This window comes from Prunus dulcis, chromosome 2, assembly GCF_902201215.1.
Source record: "Prunus dulcis chromosome 2, ALMONDv2, whole genome shotgun sequence".
NCBI lineage: Eukaryota > Viridiplantae > Streptophyta > Magnoliopsida > Rosales > Rosaceae > Prunus > Prunus dulcis.
This window is the reverse complement of record NC_047651.1, coordinates 2703087-2725701: the sequence shown is the minus strand read 5'-3', so window position 1 is coordinate 2725701 and position 22615 is coordinate 2703087. Positions and strand designations below refer to the sequence as shown.

General features: G+C 36.1%; 1 protein-coding gene and 2 pseudogenes across 2 annotated transcripts; all 3 read left to right on the top strand.

The window, feature by feature from the left end:
- The first annotated feature begins 5220 nt into the window (after positions 1–5220).
- LOC117620144 lies at positions 5221–7994 on the top strand (annotated as a pseudogene). The gene is made up of 3 exons (XR_004584697.1): positions 5221–5436; positions 5721–6722; positions 6874–7994. The product of XR_004584697.1 is annotated as a cation/H(+) antiporter 4-like (transcript).
- Positions 7995–10144: 2150 nt separating this feature from the next.
- Positions 10145–11102, top strand: LOC117619359 (dirigent protein 22-like). Its single transcript, XM_034349288.1, has one exon. The coding sequence runs from the start codon at positions 10237–10239 to the stop codon at positions 10783–10785; it is 549 nt and encodes a 182-aa protein (XP_034205179.1). The 5' UTR covers positions 10145–10236; the 3' UTR covers positions 10786–11102.
- A 1576-nt stretch (positions 11103–12678) lies between these two features.
- LOC117619820 lies at positions 12679–22009 on the top strand (annotated as a pseudogene).
- Positions 22010–22615: the final 606 nt, after the last annotated feature.

The following is a 22615-nucleotide window of genomic DNA, read 5'->3' as shown; positions in this document are numbered from 1 at the left end:
TCTTGCCAAAAGGTATATTCTCTCCAAATTTTAAATTTTTTTCATTAATATGTGTTTTTGGAGTTAATTTTGAGTTTGTGTGGGTTTTGGGGTTGAGTAAAAGGGAGGGATTGGAGTTTGGGTTGGATTTGTGGTATAACAATTTTAGGGGAGATTATGCCTTCTTTTTTTTTCTTTTTTTTTTTGTGTGGTTATTTGACCATATTTTTTTTTTTTTGTAGGGAATCATCGAGACTTTGACGGCTAAAGTTGAGGATTAGGAAGCTATCAAAACATATCCTCCGCCACTACCACCACAATACGCTTGTATTAGGATTTTATTATTGTACTTTGTTAATTTATGTGTACATTTTGAATATTATATATATATTTATTGGATAATTTAATCACTATTTTTCATATGTAATTTTATTTTGAATATGTCAATTTAAATTAAAGTAATTAAAAAAATCATACAATTAAATTAAATTTAAAAAGTAAAAATTAATATCAATTTAAATTAAAGTAATTTTAAAAAGAAATCATACAATTAAATTAAATTTAAAAAGTAAAAATTTGAAAAAATTCATATAAATAAATTCATATTAAAGAAATAATAAAACAAAAAGTCAAAAACCTTGCGCGACAAAATATTTCGTAGCGCAAACTATTAAATTAGTTTATTTTAAATTAAAAAATTTAAAACAAAAAATATTTCGTCGCGCAAATATTTGCGCGACGTTAGTATTCGTCGCGCAAAACTCAAAAAATTTGGGCAGGTTCCAAAAATTGGACGCAGGAATTTTTTATTTTTTTAAAATTTTTTTTAGACTTTGCGCGACCAATGTTTTTCGTCGCGCAAAGTTTTGCGTGACCAATATATTTCGTCGCGCAAACATTTGGGCGACCAATGTATTTCGTCGCGCAAAGCTTTGAGCTACCAATATTTTTCGTCGCGCAAAATCACTTTGCGCGACCAATCCAAGTCGCTTTGCGCGACTAATATGTTTTCGTCGCGCAAAGTCACTTTGTGTGACCCATGAAATGTCTTCGTCGCGCAAAGTCTTTCTTCACGATCTTTGCGCGACGGATTCTGCGCGACGAAGTTTCTGTCGCGCTGAAATTTGTGCGACTACAATGTATTTTGCGCGACGAAATTCTCTTCGTCGCGCAAAGTGTAAAATGTAGTAGTGTTTCAATCTTTTCCTTATCTTTTCTTTTGACTAGTGTTAATTCTTCTAACATTTTTTCAATTTTTGTCATTGTTTCTTTTGTCTAGAAAGTTGGACTTGACTTTAAATCTTGGAACGTAACTAAAGGTTTCTCATTTTTAGTTTTGACTTTATCGATTTTTGTTTCTGTCTTATCTAATTGTTTCCTTATGACAACTAGACTTTGGTTGGTATAATTGTTTTGCTCGACTAACATCTTATTTTCCGGATCAGGGACTTTGAAAGGACTTGCTACTAGTTTTGTTTTGTTATGGTTAATAATGATTGTTTCAACAGGGGGGTGACTAGCGAGAATCTCAGTGTGATCCATCTTTTCCCATTTTTCTTGGGTTAAAGTTTTTAACTCATTGGGCATATGTCGGCTTTCTACAAAATCAAGATAAAAAATTTCAATTTTAGCAGATCGCATATAATCTTTCCAATCATTAAAAATTTGTTATCTTTTGACTCTATCAGGGATGACTGTGTGATAATTATTTCGTCTAATTTGGTTCTCAGGAGCATGTAAATGATTTTCTAATCTTTTCCAGTTAATGAAAAAAAATTTATTCAGAGTTCTTAATTGGTTGTCAACTTGGCAGTTTTTGACTATGAAATCAGATTGAGTGGGTGACTCGGAGGACTCAGGCTTATTGTCTTCTGAGACAGGGGTTTTTTCCATAAACAGGATGAGTGACTTGGGAAGTTTTTCTTAAGGATTCTAGTTTTAAGTCAATCAATGCTTTTTCTAACTCTAGGTCTCGTTCTAGAGTAGAGGAAGAGGCATCAAAGGAATGTCTAGCAGGAACATGTCTTTAGGATTGACTTGGTATGGGTAACTGCTGTAACTGGACTGTTGACTTTTGTGGAGGTTGATGACTAAAATTAATTTTGACAGTGCCATCAAGATATTATTGGATATAGTCCAAATTGTTTAAACTAAGCTGGATTGGAACTGGTTGACTCTCAACGGTTAAGGTCCAATCTACTGGAAGGGATACATCTGACCATTTAATTGAGTGAGGGACTGAACAGTAGCATCAGGTGTATGACTTTGGATTAACAAAGTTTGGTTTTTTGGATTTTTACTCAGGGCTTGGAAATTCAAATTAGTACCTGTGACTTTGTAATAGATTCTGTAAACTAAAGCTAAAGGTTGTGTGCCGGGCAGGACATCATAGCCATCAGTTTTTATATTTAATGTTAGGGTTTTTAATATATGGGAATCACTCAGGCCTACTATAAAATCAGGGTAACAATCAAAATGAATTGGACCATTAGCAAGGCTGGATTCAATAATTCCTAGCATACTATTGTTGAAATTAGTGAACCTGGCATCATGTAAGCAGAGAAGGATTGAAGCTTTTAATCCTAATCTAGTTAACGGCTTAACTGCAACTTGGACTAGACCAATGTGAAGAAAATTGTTTCCATCATTTTTATGTTTTCTAATTGACTCAAGATTAAGTAATTGGCAAGTCTCATGTTCTTGACTTAAAGCATAGATTTGTTCAACTGTTTTTACATGGGTAGTTGTATTGAAACTAGAGAGCGACCATTTTTCCTTATAAATATTTTGACTAGGGACCTTAGGTATATTCCAATCTCGAAAATCTAGTTCATTATTAGACTCATATTCTAGTTGTTCTTCATTAACTATCTCAAGGTTCTGGGGTTGGAGTTCTAAGGAAGAAAGCAAACAGAAACTTCTTAATCTAGTTTATATTAATGAATTTCTGCGAGATACCTTCTTAATGCACGGGGAAAAAAAAATTGAGGGGATACTTGAAATTTGACACATTCTTCATAACTTTGCCGAGGAAAAAAAAAAAAAAAATTTAATGAAAACAAAACAAAAACAAACCAACACCAGAAACCACCAACGTCCCCGTCCCCATCCAAACCGACGGCACCCAACACCATCAGCCATCCCACTTCGCCGACGGCAGTACCATCTCCACCTCGCTCGTCCTCAAAGTCTCTTCTCTCCATCTATCTGTTTTTCCATTTCTTGAAAAATGTGTTAAATCTGGATGAGCATTGGGCCCAACAGACAGAGGCATCCATCCCTTTGTGCAAAATCTGTATTCTTTTGGGGTGGTTTTGTTTGAGATTTTTGTATGCAAAATACCTGTTATAGATCCATCACTTCACTTGTAAGGGATTGAATGATGAGCTTCGCTGAATTAGATCCAGATATGAGATTATCTTCAAGAACGAAAGAGAAAGAGAGGTAGGAGGAGGCGGTGTTCTCGCCGTCTAGGTGGAGACGGTGTTATCGCTGAGGAGGTGGAGGTATTGTCGCCAACGAGGTGAAGAAGGTATCGCTGCCGGCAAGGTGGAGAATGTGCCACTGCCGGCGAGGTGGGTTGGCTGACGGTGCTGGGTGGGTGCAGGGACGGACTCAGGAATTTTATGTCGTAAGGTCATAGTGTAAAAGTTCAATTTTTTTAAAAATTAAAATAACATTGAAAGCAACGGAGCTACTGGCAGCGGCGGCAATGGAGGAGTTGGGGCTTAAAGACTTGGTGGGGAAGAGGGTTAAAGGTTTGTTGGGGGTGGAGATTTGAGATTTAGGTTTGAGGGTTTAGAAAATGGGGGTTTTGGAGTTGAAAACTCGGGATGGAGTGTCTGTGCAGATTATACAACCTGTTCTTTTTTCTTTTTTTTCAACCTGGACAAAACGAGCTGCTGGTCCAAAACGACATTGTTTTGGCCAGTGCGTTTTTTTAAAAAATAGCTGGGCTGGTCCAAAACGATGGCCAGCCTGTTTTATAAAAAAAAATTAAAAAAACGATGCCGTTTTGACCAGATTTCTTGTTCAGCTTATTCTTCCTCAGTATCTGCAACTCCTCCTTCAGCCATTCATGGGGTCACACACCAATTCAAAAGGACCTTCTACCTTGCTTTCATGGAGTCCATAAGGCCGTTTGACCCCACTGTGGGTCCGTCCTTGGGTGGGTGGGAGTTTAGATTGGTGGATGTTGGTTTTTTCTGTTTGTTTAATTTTCAAATTTTTTATGCTTAATTTATTAAAAGTTGAAGCTGTGTATTAAGAGTTAAGTTTGATTAAAAATAAAAATAAAGAGTCAAAGAATTAGATAGGTGACAGTGTTGTAGAGGAAAAAAAGGACAGAAGATCTGGACTCCAACAACCCACCCATTGGATAAAACTTTCCCCTCATGCCTATTTTATTCTCTTAGAGCACTGGAGAAGAATTTGTATAGAGTTTTGGTGTGAGAAGTGAAAAATATGACTAAGTATTTATTTAAAAAAATTTCTGAAAATTTTAGTATGTTTTTAAATTTTTTAAATTTTTTAAATTTTTTTTTTTTTTTTGGGTTTCTGACGTCAGCAAACCCAGGCTTGTGCAAAGGCTTGTTTTGCCTGAGGGCCAGCCCAGGCTTGTGGGCCCCACACCCAGCCCCGGCAAAAGTGACATAGTGGAACGCCATTTTTCGTCTTGAGCCTCCCCTTGCCCTAGCCCAGGCGCAACGGTGGAGTTGCTTTTATGGCATGTTTACTAATTCGTAATTGGATTAGGAGGAATTGAATTGGAAAATGCCTTATATTTTACTAACTATTGTACAACATCTCTAATAAAGGTGGGTCTCATTGTATTGGTGGGCTCTTACTCTATTAGAAAGTGGTACACAATGTGGTATAAAAATATGGTAGTACACATCTTAATATCAATTTCACTTGTAAACTTAAAATAATAGTACGTGGTATGGTTGTAACAAATGGAAAATCATCCAGCAAAGATGAGTTCCATTGTTAATGTGGTTAGATGAGTGTGATTAATTAACGCGGTTGCTAGTAAAGTAGGTGGTGAAAGTGTGTATGACATAGTTCGAGTGTTTTGTCATAAACCAATGCTGTTAGAACTGTAACATCTTTTTATCTCCCTTTACATTTCTGCACGCATATTGCCCTCATACAACCTTGCTTTCTTTCTTTGCCATGTCCCTTATGTGCATGCCTTTGAATTATCTTCTGCAAAAAACTTTTAGTTAATTATATGTAATGATGGCCAACAAAAATATTTCAACTTTGGAGGAAGATGTCATCGCACTGCACAAGGTCAATGAAACTTTCTTCAATGTTTGCTTCAGCTCACCACCCAGTATGGAATTTGGTGGAAACTGGGATGATGTCTTTAAATCTCCGGTGCTGCTAGTTCGTGCCAGTCACTTAGTGCCTCTTTTGGAGCTCCAGATTGTTGTTATTTTTGTCATCACCCAAGTCACCCATCACCTTTTCTTCAAACCTTTCAAGCTCCCAAAGGTCATCTCACAAATTGTTGTATGTTCCATCCCTAATACTTCTGTCCTGTTAAAGTTTCTTAATTGTTTATTCTTTTATTTGATCACATGATAGTGAAATATAAAATGATCCCATTTATCTGGATGTGGATTTAATTCATAACCGAGTAGTATAAAGTTACGAAACTGCAAAGCTTTTGTGGGAATTTTCTTTCTTTGTTATGTGTTTGATGGAAATAACAAGAGGTGTTATTTGAATTCTAGACTGGCATACTGCTTGGACCTTCAATCAAAGACAAGTCTGGCAAAGAATCCTTGTTTCCATTCCTCAGTCAAGATGCGATTGGCACGGCATCGGTGTTTGGTTATGCTTTTTTCATGTTTCTAACAGGGGTGAAAATGGATGCAGGCATGATAAAGAAAACAGGACACAAAGCTTTAACAATTGGTATTTTGTCACTTGTAGTGCCCATAATATGTGGCTTGTTAACCGCCTTTGCTTGTGCATATGTCTTCAAGGAAGAAGAAGATGACAAGGTTTATTTTGTGGCAGCGACGCATTCTCTGACTTCATTTGCAGTTGTTTCTAGCCTTCTTCAGGACCTCAAACTCCTAAATTCTGAACTAGGCCGGTTGGGACTATCTTCCGGCCTGGTCAGTGACATGATCAATGTGATTGCAACAAGTACTGCTAGCTTTATCAGAGTTTTCATGGGAACCGGACAACCAATATACAAAATTTACAGGGACATTGGCTCACTCATTGCCTATATTCTTGCGGTAGTGTTCATCATTCGTCCTGCCCTGTTTTGGATTGTGAAACACACACCAGCAGGCAGGCCTGTTAAGGATGTGTACATATATGCCATCTTTCTAATGGTTCTGTTGTCTGGCATTCTTTCTGATATGTTTGACCAAACTGTGCTTTTAGGTCCTTTCATTTTGGGTTTGGCAGTTCCAGATGGACCACCATTAGGCGCTGCTATAGTGAAAAAGTTTGATTGTTTTTTCTCTGGAGTTTTCACGCCACTATTTGTGACTATATGCGCAATGAAGGCTGACCTTTCGTCCATCGGAGATGATCGTAAATTGTTAACGCTGGACATTGTCCTTCTGGTGGTAACTTTTTTGTCCAAAGTAATGGCCAGTTTTGTACCATCTTTGATTTGCAAGATGCCCTTCAATGATTCTCTTGCAATTGGTTTCGTAATGAGCTCCAAGGGCGTAGTTGAGTTGGCATCATACTCCTTATTCCATGACTATAAGGTAACAAGTTAATTAAGCCTTAAAAATATTATTCTTTTCCCTTGTTCTATCTGATACAAGCACAAACATTCAGACACATTCGAATTACGATGCGCATGGAAAACATATATAACTAATCTTTGTTTTCCTTTCCTCCACCCCCCACTTGTAGACTATTGATGATCAAACTTTCGCGGTGCTGCTCGTTAGTGTTCTGATTATAGCAATACTGGTGCCTAGCATGGTTAACTACTTGTATGATCCTTCGAGGAAATATGCAGGCTACCAGAAAAGGAACATCATCGATATGAAACCGAATGCTGAGCTCCGAATACTTGCATGTATTCACTCACAATACGATGTTGCTCCTGTCATCAACCTTCTTGATGTTTCATGTCCAACTGGAGGGAGTCCAATTTCTGTCAATGCCCTTCACCTTATTGAGCTTGTTGGCAGAGCCTCCCCTGTTTTCATTGCCCACCACATTCATGAAAAGGTTACATTTAACGTTCACTTTAGCGAAAAAGTCATCGGCCCCTTCAACCAGTATCAACTCAACAATCAAGGCGCTGTATCAGCAAACATATTTACAGCAATCTCACCATCCAACATAATGGATGAGGATATATGCACACTCGCTCTTGACAAATTTACATCCATTATCTTACTCCCATTTCATTGAAAATTCACTTTTGATGGCAGCATAGAGTCTGATGACAATACTAGGAGGGCACTAAATAGTAGTGTCCTTGAAAGGGCCCCTTGCTCCATTGGAATTATTGTCCATCGTGGTCATGTGAGACATTCGTCATCCTTGTATAGCATTGCCATGATCTTCTTAGGTGGTCGTGACGATAGGGAGGCCTTGACATTTGCAAAACGGGTGACCAAAGACCCCGGGAGCTTTAGCCTAACTGTGGTACGATTAGATGCTGAGGATGGTAAAACTATGAATGATTGGGAAAAAGTTCTCGATAATGAGGTGTTGAAGGAATTTAAGCAGAAAAGTGTGGCAAATGCGCATGTTAAATACATCGAAGAGACGGCGAAAGATGCAATTCAAACAACGCGAATCCTTCGGTCTATAATGAATGAGTTTGAGCTTATCATAGTTGGGAGGAGGAATGGCTTGGATTCCCCTCAGACATTAGGTTTCTCAGAGTGGAGTGAGTTCCCTGAATTGGGGGTCATCGGGGACCTGCTTGTTTCATCAGATTTCGACAGCAATGCTTCGATTTTCGTGGTGCAGCAACAACAACAATTGAAGGGAACCAATGGTTTCGAGCTATGATGTAAGAAGATTTTCGTTTTTCCTTTCTTTTTCATTTTTGGCTCTTTATACTGATGGTAGCATATATTTTGTTTAACATATATCTTTGTATATTTCCAATCCTCAGCCATTTGACAACTCTCCTAGAATATCAAATGAAATGTCCCAAATCAATTGTAAATAAATTATAAAATAAATTAGGTTTACTCAAATCTTTGAAGATAGTTGAGGTTGTGCATCTTCCAACATATCCTAGATTTTGATCTCTCCCAGTTAGAGGCTCTTCCTACCATACCTGCAGAGCAGATCCATAATAGGCTGGTAGCCCAATCCACCATAATTTGAAATGCAGAAGGATATGCATGATAACCAGAAAATTGTGACAGAATGTTAAATGGAAAGTATTTATCAAATGTAATCGAGGAAAATGTTCTGTTTTTTTTTTTTTTTCTTCTTCTTTTTTGGGCTAAGCGAGGAAAATGCTTCCTTCCTTAGGAGACTTTTTCCAGACGCTTGAGGTCCGAAACAGATATCAATGCTCAATTTAACTTAAACAATGAGCAACAAACTACTTCAAATTTATTACTACAAACTGAAAAGCCAAAGAAAAATATATTGTAAATGGTATTGGAAGTCATATGTTGCATCACTTGACAGTTAAGTTGAGGTTGTTTCCTTCGTTCTTTTCTTTTTTAATAGCACTACTAACAAATTTAGGACCCGTTTGGTATCCAACTAAAAAATCATGATATTTTTTTTTAAAAACATGAGCTTTTAAATATTGATTTTAAGATCTAAAAACTTGTTATTGAACTCCAAAATATTTTGAAGATCTAAAAAAATTTCGAATTAAAATTACAAAATAAAAAATGACCCTATATTCCCAAATTGAAATTAACCAAAAAAAAAAAAAAAAAAGGAGGAGAGAGAGATTAGGGAGACCAGTAGGTGTGAAGCAGAGAGAGACAAAGAGAGGGAAAAAAAAACCCGTAAAACCTCATTTTTGGTTTTTAAGATTGGGCTTTGTTTAAGTTGTTTTTGAGTTGGGCTTCACCAAACATGAATTATGAGATTTGAACTCAAAAATTATTTTTGAGTTTGAAAAAATGGATCCAAATAGGATACCAAATGGGCTCTTAGTAACCGAGAATTTCTATGAAATTTTTTCTGTTAACTGAAAATAAAAAATATCTACAAGTTTGCATTTTAGTACGAAAAAAAAAAAGAAAAAAAGAAAAAGAGGTTTTACTGTTCTGGTGAAATAAAGTGTCAATAGTAGTTATACCAAATAAAATCATTTTTGACTGAACAACAATTGACCCAAATAAAGAGCCAAAATTTTCCTTTCCAGAATTGTAAAATTATATAGAGGATAAGTTGTAACTCAAATGACAACAGGAGAACAAGATGTGTCACAAATTAACATGATGGCTACTAAATTTGGTGGTCAAACACAAATAGCCTATAACACTTACTGTTAGAACTGAAAACCGATTCAGCTCCCACCTTTTTTATGAGACTTTGTTGGAATAAGAATATAAGATTTTGTGGTGATTTGATGTGAATTCTAGACAGGCATACTTCTTGGACCTTCAATCAAGGACAAGTTTGGAACTTCATACCAAGCCAAAGAACTCAAAGAATCCCTTTTTCCACTCCTCAGTCAACATGTAGTGGTAGTTGGTAAATCTGTTAATGGTGGTGGCGGGGGTGAAGGCGGCGATGGTCATGTCAGTGATGGGACAATTTAAAAAATTCTGATTTTTGTCCGAACTTGAAGTATAATTTTGGATAAAGGAAAAAGTAAATTGTTGTTATCATTAATTGTTTCCGTTGTCATCATCCTATAAGTGACATAACTTAAGGCTCACATAACCTTAACAAACCACCAAACTCATGTCTGTCATGAAATTACATTTCAAAGTTTCATGTTGCGTACATGACATATGGTAGCTTTCTTTTTGGTCGGCTGACATTATAATAGAGACTAAAGCGCAAATGCAAATTGCAAGAGAAATTTGTTTCCCAAGCATTGGTTTCAATCATCCTTGCTTTAAAAGAATGTAAGCTGAAACCATTATTCTTAGAACAACAGAAAGCAGTGGTTGCTTGAAAATCCAACCACCAGAGCAACCATTATTTGAGGACTTTGGAGTAATGTTAACAACATCTAGATTTTACCCCTTGCTCCCTTGCCCAATCTTTTAAAATGACCACAAATCTACCACTATCATAAACACACTGTGAAACGCTTGGGACACTAATATGTCTTCATTATTTCTCTATTGCTCTCTCTTCGTCTTCTGCTCTACCCTTTTCCATTCCACTGATGGAGTTCTAATTAGGCAATTTGGCAGATCCGATAAAACAGAAAACGTGAGCCATCTCCACTTTTTCTTCCATGATATCCTTAGTGGCAAAAACCCCACCTCTGTTAGAATTATCGGGCCCCCTAACGGCTCGAGTGCCGGATTTGGCAGTACTATGATGATTGATAATGCACTGACTGAAGAGCAAGACCCCAAATCGAAGATCATTGGAAGAGCACAAGGATTTTACTCCATGGCTGCACAAAATGATATTGCATTACTTATGGTCATGACTCTTGTTTTTGAGGACGGCAAGCACAAGGGGAGTACAATTAGCATTCTTGGGAGGAATCCAGTTCTCAACGATGTGAGAGAGATGCCGATTGTTGGCGGCACAGGGCAGTTCAGGTTCGCTCGTGGTTATGTCTTAGCTCATACTGTTTGGTTTGATGCTAATACAGGAGATGCCATTGTTGAGTACAATGTTTATGTGTCACAATCATGAAATTTCTCCTTATTTTTTTATTTTTAATGTTTCCTATAGAGTCATGTATTGTTCTTAGGCCATGGATACAACAATCATCTAGCTAGAAGAATTGGACACTGCAATTTTCTCTTCTGTTATGATGGGGTTTCTGTTATGTTCCAGTACTGCCTAAGCAGAGAAGATTTTTCAGTCTGTATTCACATTGATGTGGAATTCAATTCATATGAATCATTTAGCCAGAAATAAAATCGGATTCATGGCGGTCTTCTGGAATTGGCTACCTCAATCCCGTGGCTAGAAGAAATGGATATTGAAATTTATTTTCTCTTATGATGAATATCAGGGAATATGAGGAGTACATGGATTTTTATGTCTCAGTACTGCCTAAACAGAGAAAACTTTCGACTCTGTATTCGAAATGATGTGGAATTTAATGGCTATGAATCTTTTAACCACAAGGAAAATCACAATCCCCTACAATCAAACACAGGCTCTGAGGGATTCTTTTAACCATCTCATGGTATGCTTTGTTCCTTATAATCAGAGAAGGAGCTAGGATTCAAACTTTGGATGGGCCAAAAAATTAACATGTACCAAACATCTAGAGCAAGAAGAAAAAACATATAGATTGCAGAAAAAAAGAGAGTATATTATGGTACAAGTTAAAAACTATTTCGTAATAGTTACACTGAAAAAAAAAAAAAAAAAAAAGTTCAAACTCATTTTGAAGTACGTTAAGCTCTGTAGCCATTTTAATTATTTTTATCAAGTCTTTTTAATTTTTATACTAAAGAAAAATCAATATCTACTAAGGCCCAAAAGAGAAAGATATGAAAAATAAGCAAAGAAAAGCCAATATAACTTCACATTATTACCGAAAATGAATTTATTGGGGGGCCATTAACTTCGAACATGCAAAATCCTATTAATATTTTACAATACATTGCCTTGATTGGTGGAAACTTAGAAAACAATGGAGGGGCCTGGGCCACCTCAGGCCTGAAGGTGGCTCTGTTCGTGCCTATAATGCATGTTTCTTTGAAATTAAATGAATTCAGCGGAAAAAAAAAGAAAGTGATATTTCTATTCCAATGCTTAATAGGTGTGGGGTCTTATCACAAAGGGTTTCAGTGTTATTAGTAGTGAAACTACTTATTATATATGATATTTTATTTGGTCCAGTTTCCGATGTAAGACTTTACATTCTTCAACAATAGATGCAGTAATATTAAATGAAATTCCCTAAACTACCAAAACAAATTGAAGGAATCTGGAGGGCAGTCAGTGTTATTGTTATCATTGTTGCAGTTGGGACCTTCACTATGTAACCTTATATATCAAAGCACCAAGCTTATCGTCTCTGTCCAAAACTTATTTTTCAAACTTTCGTTTCTGTTTGATACATTCTAGCTTAATATATAATATCTTTTTGCTGTAGTGTGATGAACCAACACCTCAGAACAATTAATGTCGAGCATGCAAGTGTTTACTCATGTGTTCCAATAGAAGACTAAATCTAAAAGGCAGATGCACATTCCAAGTTTGACATTGGTTACTCTCATCCCTTACTTGAAGAGGACGAAAGCTTTCATGTTGTTGAAAAGCAAAGGCCTTTCATGTATTCAAAAAAGAAAAGCAAAAAAGGCCAACAGTAGCTCTTAGCCCAACACCCCTCATTCCCACTAGCTAGCTAGCCATCTCTCGAATAGAAAATGTCGAAGAAGGCCTACACAATGCAGTTAATTGCTTGAAAATGCATCAACCAGCTCACACTTAAGAGTAAAGGTAACATCTGCTTTTATATTTACCACTTTTTCCCTTGCCCGAACTCCTTTAGAATGGCCTGAAAAATCTTTAAGACCACCAATACAAACACAGAACAGCGAACACGGATACCCTAGAGAGACTAAAATGTCTTCATTTCAGTATTTCACTCTCTTACCCTCTACTCTACCATTTTCTATTCCGTGGATGGAATTGAGGTTAGGAAAATCATCAAATCCCAGCAAACCGAAAAAACGAGCCACCTCCACTTTTTCTTTCATGACATCCTTAATGGCAAAAACCCTAGTGCTGTTAGAATTGCTGGGCCACTAAACAGTAACAATGTTTTGAAAGACGAGGCATAGAGGCAAAGCATTTTAATTCGCGCTATGTGAAGCGTAAGCCTTTCGAACATTAATTTATTTTAATAAAAAATTGATAAATAATACTACACAATTAAATTGTACTACTAATTATTATTGAACCCTAATAATGTATGGTCTCATTCATGTATAATAATCAATCCGTAAATCTAAAATATTTATTCAACATCAAAACAAAAACACAATTCAGTTCATATATTAGGGTTATACTATATATATATGAGCGTATTGCAGATTATGTTTATGCTGATTTTCCTCCAGTTAGGAATCCGCAGCCTGAGAAAAAGATATCCCCTACCACGTCACATTCTTCTCTCCCAATCGAGGGAAAATCTAAGTCTGAGTTGCAAGAAATTGCCCGCCAATTAATGTGTTCTGCATTCTGCAAGTTATCAATATATTTGAGATATTTTGAGAATTGATTATTTTGATTAATGCTTATTTTCATTGCATCTATTTTCATATATTCATTAATTTGCTTCATGCATAAATTGCGTCTGTTTTATAATCTCTGCGTTTTCGTTGTTCTTCTTTCTCTCACTGGTTCTAGACCCCTTTTGGTATCAGAGCCGTAAGTGTTGAAGAGTTAGTCTAAGTCTGCAACTCATCATCCAACCCAAGTGGCTGGTTTAGGTTTTCTGAGTTGTAAGTTTTCAATTTCTTCTTTTCTTCTTCTGGTCTTTTAGTTTACCTGTCCTTCTCTCTCTTGGTGTCCGAATCGTAAGACCCGTTCCAAACAGTAAGTCCCAGGGAGGCCTGAGCGGTAGTAGCATTAGTAGGAGGGCGAGAGAACTTTAGGTATCCTGTTATTCCATGGAGTCTGTATTTGAAGTTTCTGTTCACTTTCTTCTTTAGAGGTCCAAACCCAGAACCTTGAGTAACAATGAGTCGCTTTCTTAGAACCAATTCTTACAGTTCTAGCAGTTCTAGAGCCAATAGTAGTCTCCCAGAGATTGTAAATGAAGAACAAATTGAATATGAGAATAATAATAACCTAGATTATAAAGATTGGAATATACCTCGAGTCCCTAGTCAAGACTATAAGAAAAAATGGTCATTATCCAGTTTTAAGTCAACCACCCATGTTAAGACAGTCGAACAAGTCTATGCCCTAAGTAAAAGTCATGAGACATGTCAATTACTTAATCTTGAGTCAATAAGAAAACATAAAACTGATGGAAACAATTTTCTTCATATTGGTTTATTCCAAGTTGCTGTTAAACCATTAACCAGATTAGGATTAAAAGCTTCTACCCTTCTCTGTCTGCGTGATGCTAGATTTAATAATTTTAACGACAGTATGTTAGGAATTATTGAGTCTAGTCTTGCTAATGGCCCAATTCATTTTGATTGCTATCCAGATTTTACAGTCAGCCTGAGTGATCCACATATTTTGAAAACTCTCACTTTAAATATTAAAACTGAAGGTTATGATATTTTGCCAGGTAGCCAACCTTTAGCATTAGTTACAGAATCTATTATAAAGTCACAGGCACGAATATGAATTTTCAAGCTTTAAACAAGAGCCCAAAGAGTCAAACATTGTTAATCCAAAGTCATACGCCTGATGCTACAGTTAGAGTCCCTCATTCCATAAAATGGTCAGATATTACACTCCCAACTGATTGGACTTTAATCACTGAGATTCCTCCAGTTCCTATTCAGTGTAGTCTAAACGATTTAAATTACATACATCAATATTTAGATGGCACAGTTAAAATCAATTTTGGTCACCAAGCCCCACAGAAATCAATAGTCCAGTTACAACAATTACCCACACCTAGTCAATCCCAGAGACATATTCCTGCAAAGCATTCTTTTGCAGTCTCTTCCTCTACCCTAGAACGAGACCGAGAATTAGAGAAAGCCTTAATTGATTTAAAATTGGAATCACTAGAAAAACTGCACAAGTCACTCATCCTATCTATGGAAAACCACCTGAAGATAATAAATCTGAGTCCGCCACTCAATCCGATTTTGTTGAAACAGGTTTCAAAGCAGAAAGCCAACTTCGAACACTTAATAAGAAATTTGAAATTAATTGGAAACGGTTAGAAAGTCACTTACATGCTCCTGAAAATCAAGCAAGAAGAGATAATTATCACTGAGTAATCCCTAATAGAGTCAAAAGACAACAAATATTTAATGAATGGAAAAACTATATGCGCACTGCTAAAGTTGAAATTTACTATCTTGATTACGTAGAAAGCAGTTATATATCTAATGAGTTAAAAACCCTAACACAGGAAAATTGGGAAAAAATGGATCACACTAAAATCCTTGCCAGTCATCCCCCTGTCGAATCAATAGTCATCCAGCACCAACAAGCACAAGTTATTGCTAGTCCTTTTAAGATCCCTGATTTAGAAAATAAAATGGTAATTGAACAAAATAATTATACTAACCAAAGCTTAATTGTCATAGGTAAACAACTAGACAAAAATAGAAACAAAAGTTGACAAATTAATTCCAAAAGAGATTGCACTTAAACCCCTTGATCAGAAACCTTTAGTCACTTTTCAAGATTTAAAGTCTAGTCCAACTTTCAAAACAAAAACTGCAATGTCAAAAATTGAGAAAATGTTGGAAGAATTAACACCAACCAAGAAGAAAGATAAAGAGAAAGTTGAATCAAGTGTTAAAGTCTTAGGGTCTTCAGAGTCACCATTCACCTTTCATCACTCCTCTGACTCTGAATCAATTATTAGTATAGATACTGAATCTAGTAATATTTCTAAAATAGAAAATGCGTTTAAAAATCTTGAGTTCGAAAATAATCCACAAGTACAAAAATTAACAAATAGAGTCGGCCCTTCTGGTCTCACAAAAAATTGGTATCCTAACCCTACGCCATTTGATATCCAATTCGAAGAACAAAATACTCAAAGTCAGTTTTTTGTTTCTTCTGATAAATTATATGAATGGAATATTGGTGGTCTTTCTGAACAAGAAATCCTTAATAAGCTTCAATATATGTCTATGGTCGCCAATAGTTATATCAATACAGTTTCAGGCAGTCTGAAATTGTCCCCTTGTTAGAAACAGGTTTCACAGGAACCCTTCGTTCCTGGTGGGATAATCACTTAACTCATGAGTCTAAACAACGAATAATTCATGCGCTTAAACTTAATGAAGAAGGTTTTCCTATTTTTGATGAACAAATAGGTCAAGGCATTGAGGATGGAGTCAACACCTTGCTTTACACAATAGTCGATCATTTTATAGGAACACCTAGTAATACTACTGCCAGAATACATGATCAATTAAGTAATTTAAGATGCCCTAAATTATCTGATTTCAGATGGTATAAAGATGTATTTATCTCCAGAGTCATGATTAGAGAAGACAGTAATCAGCCGTTTTGGAAAGAAAAATTTGTTAATAGATTGCCGAATTTATTTGCTCATAAAATCCGATAAACCCTTAGTAATGAACAAGGTCATATTGATTGGGATATTTTAACTTATGGAAATATAATCAGTACAATTAATCAAGTTGGTATGAGAATGTGTGTTGATATGAAAATTGTTAAACAGATCCAATCTGAAAGAAATTCTGCCAAATATGAGTTAGGTAATTTTTGCAAACAGTATGGTTTAATGTTTGTTCCCCCATCTAGAAAGAATAAGCTTAGTTATCACAACCGACGGTTTAGCAAAAAACGCCATTATTCACGTAGAAAACAGTCATTCCAACATAATAATGAAGATAAAGAATTTTAAGAAAAAAGATTCTCCCCTAAGAAAAATTAGAAAAAGAGTCATAATAAAGATAAGAATAGCAGTTTTAAGAAAAGAACCGACAAAAGAAAAGTGAAATGTTACAAATGTCAAAAGTATGGTCACTATGCTAATAATTGTAAAGTTAAAGACACAATCAAACAATTAAAAATTACGGATGAAGATAGAAACAAATTAATTAAAGTCCTTGAGTTAAGAAATTCTGAGTCAAGTGAGAATGAAACCATGGTTAGTCACATTGAGTCTTCTGAAATATATTCTTCTGAGTCACAACCCAGTTCCCCCAAAATCAAATTTGGTTGCCAAGATAATTGCTGTAAGTCTAAGTCCATCAACGTACTTACCAAACAGGAAGAACAAGAGGAACTATTAATCGATTTAATAAGTAAAGTTGAAAATCCAGAATTAAAATCTGAATACTTAAAGAAATTAAGAAAAGTTATTAATCGAGAAGAACCAAAACAGTCCACCCAAAAGATAAGTCTGAACACTACCTTAGAAAAATTTAACAAAAAGAAAGAGGTCACCTTACAGGATTTACAACTAGAAGTAAGACAGTAAAAAAAAAAATATTATTGAGTTAAGACAAATAAGTCAGAAACTACAAAATGAAAATTATGAGATGAAACAAGATCTGATTAACCTATTAGAAAAGAAAATCTCCGAGTCTAAACCAGAGAGTCCCACTAATTCATATGAAGAAAACTCTATTCAAGAACAAGCCGTTAATTTAATCAAACATGTAAATTTTAGAAAAATGGTATGCTCGAGTCACTATATTTGTTCAAAATTTTGAGTTAAACATAGTTGCCCTATTTGATTCAGGAGCCGACCTTAATTGCATTCAAGAAGGTCTAATCCCAACCAAGTATTATAAAAAGTCAAGAGAATTATTAAGCACTACCTCAGAATTATTAAGCACTACCTCAGGAAAATCACTCCAATTGAATTATGAAATCTCAAAAGCCCATGTTTGTCAAAACAAGATTTGTTTTAAAACTTCTTTTGTTTTAATCAAAAACATTACTAGTGAAGTCATCCTAGGTCTACCATTCATCGCCCTTTTGTACCTTTTTCAGGTTGAACACGACGGTGTCATTTCCACCTGTTTAGGAGAAAAGATTAAGTTTGAATTTTTAAGCAAACTTGAGTTAAGTAATTTAAAAGAATTACAAAAAAATGCGGTCACTAAAACAATCAAGATTGTTCAAAATAAGGATAAGCAACTGAGATTTATCCAAGAAGAAGTTAAAGCTAAAAGAATTGAGCACCAACTAAGTCCAAAATCCTTACAATCACAAATTCAACAGTTTGAAGAAAAGTTAAAACAAGAAGTCTGTTCTGAGTTACCCAACGCGTTTTGGCATAGAAAGCAACATGTTGTCAATCTCCCTTGTGTCAAAACTTTTAGTGAGAAAAATATTCCTACTAAAGCAAGACCCATTCAAATGAGCCAAGAGTTAATGGAATTTTGCAAAATTGATATAACCGATTTGCTTAAAAAAGGAATCATTCGTAAGAGTAAGTCGCCCTGGTCTTGTCCTGCTTTTTATGTCCAGAAAAATACTAAATTAGAATGCGGTGTTCCAAGATTAGTCATTAATTACAAACCGCTTAATACTGTCTTAGAATGGATTAGATACCCAATTCCTAATAAAAGAGATTTAATTAATATATTAGAAAAATCAGTCATCTTTTCTAAATTTGATATGAAGAGTGGATTTTGGCAAATTCAAATTTATGAGTCTGATAGATATAAAACTGCTTTTGTAACCCCTTTTGGCCATTATGAGTGGAATGTTATGCCTTTTGGTCTTAAGAATGCTCCTAGAGAATTCCAGAATATAATGAATGAGATCTTTAATCCTTTCAGTCATTTTTCTATAGTTTATATTGATGAAGTGCTTATATTCTCTGAGTCAGTAGAACAACATTGGAAACACCTGTATAAGTTTTTACAGATAGTTAAACAAAATGGTTTAGTTGTTTCTGCTAAGAAAATTAAGTTATTCCAAACTAATGTGAGATTTCTTGGGTTTAACATCTGCCAGTCACAGATTAGTCCTATATATCAAGTTATCCAGTTTGCTGATAAGTTTCCTGACCAAATCCTAGACAAGAGTCAACTCCAGAGATTTCTGGGGCCTCTAAATTATGTTTCTGATTTTTATCAAAATCTGAGAAAACAATGTAAGCCTTTATTTGTCTCCAGAATAATCCTCCCCCCATGGTCGTCTACTCATACTGAAATTGTCAAACAAATCAAAGCTCATATCAAGACCCTTCCTTGTCTTGGTATTCCTCCTGCTAATTCATTCAAAATTGTTGAAACTGATGCTTCTAATGTAGGTTATGGAGGTATCCTAAAACAGAGAGTCACTTCTGGTCAATCTGAGCAAATCATTCGATTTCATTCCGGCACTTGGTCTTAGTCTCAAAAAAATAATAGTACTATTAAAAAAGATATATTATCTATTGTACTATGCATTAATAAATTTCAATCTGATTTATTAAACCAAACATTTTTAGTCAAAGTTGATTGTAAGTCTGCTAAGCATGTATTAGAAAAAGATGTTTAAAACATTGCATCCAAACAAATATTTGCACGATGGCAAGCTATTTTGATTTTGATATTGAATATTTGAGAGGAAGTGAGAATTCTATTCCTGATTTCCTTACCATAGAATTTCTGCAGGGTAAACAATGGCAGAACGAAGAAGAGAAAAGGAAAAAGAACAACAAAAGAGTCAAATTGGTTAATCTAGTCAGCCCAGTCAACCTCAGTCACTCTGAGTCCTCCCTCCATCAATGAGTCACACTACACATGAGCCTCCTTCCCAGATCGTCCCCTTCCTGGGATGTTCTCCTATCCAAATTAGTAACAGGTTTGCCAACCTAGGAGCCACAGTCGGCCAGGTTCGGCCTAGTTTTCAGTCTGCTTTAATTACCAGTTATGATCCTTTCCAGGATATTGCCTTAACCAATTCCCCAGTTGCCTCTTACCATAAGACATCTCCATATATGATCAAGAGTCATGGTCACCTGTTTGTCATTGAGTCTAAATACAATTCAATTGCTAATCCCATCACCATTGCTAAATCTTATTTTCCACCCAATAGTCATTTCATTCCCCCAGCACCATTTAAGAATCTGAAATATTACAGAGATATCCTCCATGAGACTCATTCCATCACCATTAAGCCAATCAAAGACAAAGAAAATCCTCACATCATCCTCTATCATTCTCTTTACATTCATCAAATAATCAATGAAAATGAGTGGAGTAGCCATCCTTATGACCTCAAAGTTCTCCAATCAGAAATACAATATTGTTATTATGATTATATCGAAGCATGGGATTCTATCTTACTTCATGAAACAGTTGATTTCAGTCACTCCTGATTCTTAAATTTTGACAGCAAATTCAAGAGTCCTTTTTCTTACTGGTTCAATCATTGGTGGGAAAAACATGGTCCAGTCATTGATATATTTCCTCCTCCCATTCAAGATTTAGTCAATTACTTTATAATAAAAATAAGTTCAAAGAATCTGAGCTATTTTTCCCCAACCTTCTCCATTTTGTTGCCAAGTATAAAGTCCCTTGGATCCTCAAATGGTCTTATCAGGTTAATAGGGAAACCAGAGTCCTATCTCGCCAATTTTCAATCAAATGGTGGGATAAATTTAAAGTTGAGCGTATTGCAGATTATGTTTATGCTGATTTTCCTCCAGTCAGGAATCCGCAGCCTGAGAAAAAGATATCCCCTGCCACATCACATTCTTCTCTCCCAATCGAAGGAAAATCTAAGTCTGAGTTGCAAGAAATTGCCCGCCAATTAATGCTTCAAGCTTCCCAAATGAATGATGATGCAGACAGTGATGCCTCTCCTGCGTCACAAACATCCACAAGTCAACCAAAGCCAACTAGTCAACAGGCTCCAGCCCCAAAAATGCGGTGAAGTGATTATCCAGATGAACAAGACCCCTATGATTTTGGTCCTTTCAACCTAGGCGATGATTAGCGTTGCCCTTCATCATGAGCCCTGAGACAAAGCATCCGGACCCGTGCATTCAACAGTCTGAAAGCTCGTGTTCCTTTTTGAGATTCCCCCGACAAAGTAAAAGTTGCAGCACTCAGTAAAAGCAAAAGCTTTCGCATGCTTCTACAGTTACTTTTCTTAAGCATCCAAAGTTGCCAGCTCATCAAAAGATATCTGAGTCCTTTTATTTGATTATTTAAGAAGGCTTCGGCCTCTGTTTTGTCCAGAATGTAATTTAGAACACTATAATTTTCTCAGTTTCAAAGTTCTATCAGTACCAATGCTCTGAAGAACTATAGTGGTGAAACTAGGATTTTGTAAGTGTTTTGCATTCTGCAAGTTATCAATATATTTGAGATATTTTGAGAATTGATTATTTTGATTAATGCTTATTTTCATTGCATCTATTTTCATATATTCATTAATTTGCTTCATGCATAAATTGCGTATGTTTTATAATCTCTGTGTTTACTCTGTTCTTCATTGTTCTTCTTTCTCTCACTGGTTCTAGACCCCTTCCGAATATATATATATATATATATATATATATATATATATCCATGTTAATATATTAATTTAGGGAAAGAAAAAAGGAAAAAAGGGCAAGTAGTTGTGTTTCAGTGAAAAAGGGTAAGTAGTGGTGTTTCAGTGGAGGCGTTAAGCACACTGTTTGTTAAAAACAAAAAATCATGATTTAAAAATAATAAAAAAGGCATGCTGAACGTCAGTGCTAAACGTGCGTTTCATTCCCAACGAACCTTAACAAAAGAACACGCGAGGTCATCTTCTTCCTCTCGCAGCCGCTTGCAGAACAGCCGCCCTTCGTCCGCTTCGCCACGCCTCTCCACGCCTCACGGCACTAAACGTGCAACCTGCTAAATAGATGAAAGCTTCAGGCGATTTCCTTCCGCCTCGCTCCGACACGCGCTTAGGCATGCCTTTGAAAACACTGAACAGTACCATTACTACCTTTGGTGCCACCATGATGATTGATGATGCGCTGACTGAAAAGCAAGAACCTACCTCAAAGATAGTTGGAAGGGCACAAGGGCTGTCCTCAGTGGCTGCACAACGTGATCATGAGTTTGCACTGCTTGTGGTCATGAATTTTGCGTTTGTGGAAGGAAAGTACAAGGGAAGTACCATTAGCATCCTTGGGCGGAATCCAGTGCTAAACGATGTGAGAGAGATGCCGATCATCGGAGGAATGGGCCTATTTAGGTTTGCCCGTGGCTATGCCTTAGCCCATACAGTTAGGTTTAATCCTACAGGAGACGCCAATGTTAAGTACAATGTTTTTGTGTCACACTTCTAGTAAACTTTGGCTGGTGCTAGCCTAAGGACCGGCTTTTTATTGTTGGTGTTGTTATTATTGTTATTTATCTTTCTAATTATACATTCATGTATTGTACTTAGGCCATGACCTTCACTTTTTCTTCCACGACATCCTATAGTGGCAAAAACCCCACCTCTGTTAGAATTATCAGGCCGCCAAAAGGCTCAAGTGCCAGATTTGGCAGTACTATGATGATTGGTAATACACTGCGCTGAAGAGCAAGACCCCAAATCCAAGACCATTGGAAGAGCACAAGGGTTGTACTCATGATATTGCATTACTTATTGTCATCATAACACTTGTTTTTTAGCAAGGCAAGTACAAGGGGAGTAACATTAGCGTTTCTTGGAAGGAATCTAGTTCTGAACAATGTATTGTTGGCCGCAACGGGCAGTTTAGGTTGGATCCCGATTATGTCTTAGATCATACTGTTTGGTTTGATGCTAGTACAGGAGATGCCATTGTTGAGTCCAATGTTTATGTGTCGCACTAATGAAAATTGTTCTTACATTAGCCCTGGAGTATAACGACCTGGTCCTAAAAGATCATTTTACTCCTAGAATATTTTATTGGGTTTAAAGTTGA

Bases quoted from the DNA above. Each gene is read 5' to 3' on its own strand.
- LOC117619359 (XM_034349288.1), top strand. From the start codon at position 10,237: ATGTCTTCATTATTTCTCTATTGCTCTCTCTTCGTCTTCTGCTCTACC.